Source organism: Raphanus sativus, chromosome 3 (assembly GCF_000801105.2).
Source record: "Raphanus sativus cultivar WK10039 chromosome 3, ASM80110v3, whole genome shotgun sequence".
Taxonomy (NCBI): domain Eukaryota; kingdom Viridiplantae; phylum Streptophyta; class Magnoliopsida; order Brassicales; family Brassicaceae; genus Raphanus; species Raphanus sativus.
In genome coordinates this window covers 11,809,199-11,812,364 of record NC_079513.1, presented here as the reverse complement: position 1 = coordinate 11,812,364, position 3,166 = coordinate 11,809,199, and the positions used below count along the sequence as shown (strand labels likewise).

Sequence of the window (3,166 nt, the reverse complement as noted above, 5' to 3'; positions counted from 1 at the left end):
CTAAGAAGCTATATGTTTGATCTTACCCTCTGTAGAGAGGAAGAAGACTTAATAGGAAATGATAACCACAATGAGCCTCAACTGTCTCAATAACTCTGAGCATACCATAGGGTGTTTAAGTGAGGCCCCGGACCAATTATGGTAGCAAAACCCAAAAAACAGAATCTCAGCTGGATGTCCATATTCTGATGTCAAGCCAAACGGTGTGGCATATCATGAGATCATTTATGGGACCGGGCTTATACTATTGAGAACATAAAAAAAACATGGGTAGAGCTTTACTCATGATGCACACTGTGAACATTCTTGTACAGCCATTTGTTAATCCTCAATTACACATATTTTTTTCCTTTAAGCTCCATATGTTCTTACATTTGATAATTGGCACCACCTGATTAATTTTGAAAGTGAGTAGTGCTCGCAATAGCTGGTGATTAACGGATTTATGTTTTAGTAATCACATCAGAATCTGCGAGCTGTGGTGAAGAAAACTAGGGACTCTAGAAAAGTTTTATCCTTGGGTGTTCAATAAAAAATAAGAGTGTACAAATGAGAGAATCTAAAGATTATTCAGAAAGAAGAAAAAACACACGTTTTAGACAAACATGGAGATAGATGTGAGAAGAAGCTAAAATTACAGTAGAGACCTGAATGGTTTACTCTGTTGGAGACCGTCTCTGCGTTTTTTGCTTAAATGTTCTATCATCAGGTGAACCACTATGGTCACAGTTGAGTAGTTTCTGCTTCTAGATCCTCTCTCCCCAGTGTACAGCTACAGCAAATTGTCAGATACCCAAAAAAATAATCAAAAGCTGAGCCACAAAGAAAACACTCAGTGTACTGAGCTAGTTTATGTGATAAGAAACATGTGATGATGAACTAGCTAGACCTGGGGTGAACAATCTAGAACTCAAAGCAAGAAATGTAGAAACAAGTGTTACCACTAACACACATGTGGTGCCAAATATAACAAGAAGAAAAATAAAAGTTTTTACCTTTTTGGAGTAATGTTAAACTTGAAGCATGGAGGCAACTAGATGATTGCTGTCATAGAAATGGTGATGATCTCTTATCCGACGGCTTTAGAATTTGGAAGGAGCACATTAAGCTCTCATCAATGCTCATCATTGCGCCAGCATTGTCAAACTCTCCGCAATAGTTGGGAGCTGAAAATACAGTAACAAGCTGTCTGTCTGCAAAGAACTCATACCCATCTTCAACAACCTAAAAAAACAATAAGAATCATAAAACAGCTTTGCATAGTTTTTTCTAAACCAACTCACTAGAAATAATAAAGAAAAGAACCTGGTGGGCACGGCAGATAAGGTCCATGTCATTTTTTTGCAAAAACTCTGCAACAATGTCAGCTCCAAAAGTGTACGAAACACCACGATCATTCACTCCCCAACCTTTGACGTCTGCACTAGGATCCGACCAAAGCAAATCACAAACCAAACCTGATTCAGGAATATCCATTGGGCGTGAGATGTTCCTGATCTGGTCCAAGCTCGTCAACTCCGGGGAGATCCCACCGTGCATACATAGTATCCTGTCATCGATCAAAGCGGCCACAGGAAGGCAGTTGAAGCAATCGGTGAATATCTTCCAGAGCCTGACGTTGAACCTGCGTTTGCACTCGTCGTAGAACCCGTAGATACGATTGATGGAAGCAGATTCATGGTTCCCTCTCAGCAAGAAGAAGTTCTCAGGGTACTTGATTTTGTATGCTAAGAGAAGGCATATTGTTTCCAAGCTTTGCTTGCCACGGTCCACGTAATCACCTAGGAACAAATAATTGGCTTCTGGAGGGAAGCCTCCATACTCAAATAGCCTCAATAGATCTGAATACTGCCCATGAATATCACCTGTGTATAAGTATGAGACATGAGGAGAAAAAAAATAAGAAAAAAATGAACCATAATATCCAGAAACTTAGTCAAGAAACGTTTCATGAGAACCAATCAAACCCCATAACTTATCTAGTCATCACATTAAAGAATCAAACCCCATAAGAACATGTCAAAACACTTAACCCTACTAAAGTCTTGCATTATAAAAGAGTTCCAATAACTTCAGACTATTTAAACATTATTATAAACGAATCTGACATCATAAGAAAACTCTCCAAACTCTTAAATCATATCTAAGACTTGTAGTATAAAGATTCCACCTTTTACCACCCATTCACTTGATTTAATAGTTATATGACTTATGAACTCAAAATATCAAAAGGTCTAAAACAACATTTATGCTCGAAGTGACAAACTAAATACTACCAACTGTTACCAAAGAGCTAACAGATTCTCTCTTTCAACATAAAAAATAGTATTCCAGTGAAAGGAAAATAAAAAATAAAATACTGTTTGAGCAGAGAGAGGAAGAATCAGACCGCAGATCTTGATGGGAGCTTCGAGTTCGAGGAGATTAGGTTGTTGAAGAAAGATTTCTTTGGAGACAGCACAGAGCTGACGGATTTCACCTTCGCTGAGGTGAACTTGCTTCCCAGATCCAGGCCTCGTGTTCCTAAACTCTACCAAACGGCGGATGATATCGTCTAGAACCGCTGGTTCCATCGCTGGCTTCTGCTCCTGCTCCTTCTCCTTCTCCTGCGCCGGCTTCTCCGCCATCTCGGGTTTACTGAGAGCCTCGGTATTAGAAAAAGAACGGATATTTCAATTTTCAAACGTGTAGCTCTCTTTGCCTTTGGCGTTCGAGCCGCCAGAAAGAGAGGAGACAAAGAAGAGACGACCTGCGCTGTCAGATGAGTCAGCTTGATTGGTCCATTTTTATCAAACTTATTCACTTTTCGTTATTACGAGAACTGAGTGTGTGTGTTTAAATCGACCTAATGGGCCTTCTATAGGTTCTACTGGGCTTGCTATGTAAGCTTTTAAGGTGTTCAATCCGCTAAAACCAAAACCGTATAAAAATGGAGAAAAATCGTTTGAATATAGTGATATCAAATATACCAAATCAATGTTATTTTAAAAAAACTACACTATATGGATGGATACAGTTTGGTATATAAATCGATTAAATCGAATAAATCAATCAATTAAAAATAGTAGTATAACTATTTATAAATTATATAATATAATTAATAATTAGGTGGACGGTCAGTAGACTGATATATTTAAATTGCTTTGATTTCTCATGATCAAGGATA

General features: G+C 38.3%; 1 protein-coding gene across 1 annotated transcript; it reads right to left on the bottom strand.

The window, feature by feature from the left end:
* Positions 1-496: 496 nt before the first annotated feature.
* On the bottom strand, positions 497-2,794 carry LOC108847669 (serine/threonine-protein phosphatase PP1 isozyme 1). Its single transcript, XM_018620981.2, has 4 exons — positions 2,390-2,794; positions 1,306-1,865; positions 996-1,224; positions 497-772 (listed from the first exon to the last, which is right to left on the bottom strand). The coding sequence occupies exons 1-3, from the start codon at positions 2,625-2,627 to the stop codon at positions 1,048-1,050; spliced, it is 975 nt and encodes a 324-aa protein (XP_018476483.1). The 5' UTR covers positions 2,628-2,794; the 3' UTR covers positions 497-772; positions 996-1,047.
* Positions 2,795-3,166: the final 372 nt, after the last annotated feature.

Excerpts from the sequence above, each read along its gene's own strand:
- LOC108847669 (XM_018620981.2), bottom strand. The coding sequence starts at position 2,627 with ATGGCGGAGAAGCCGGCGCAGGAGAAGGAGAAGGAGCAGGAGCAGAAG. Across the intron at positions 1,866-2,389 it reads AGCTCCCATCAAGATCTGCG|GTGATATTCATGGGCAGTAT; the intron begins GTCTGATTCTTC and ends ACTTATACACAG. Across the intron at positions 1,225-1,305 it reads TTATCTGCCGTGCCCACCAG|GTTGTTGAAGATGGGTATGA; the intron begins GTTCTTTTCTTT and ends TTGTTTTTTTAG.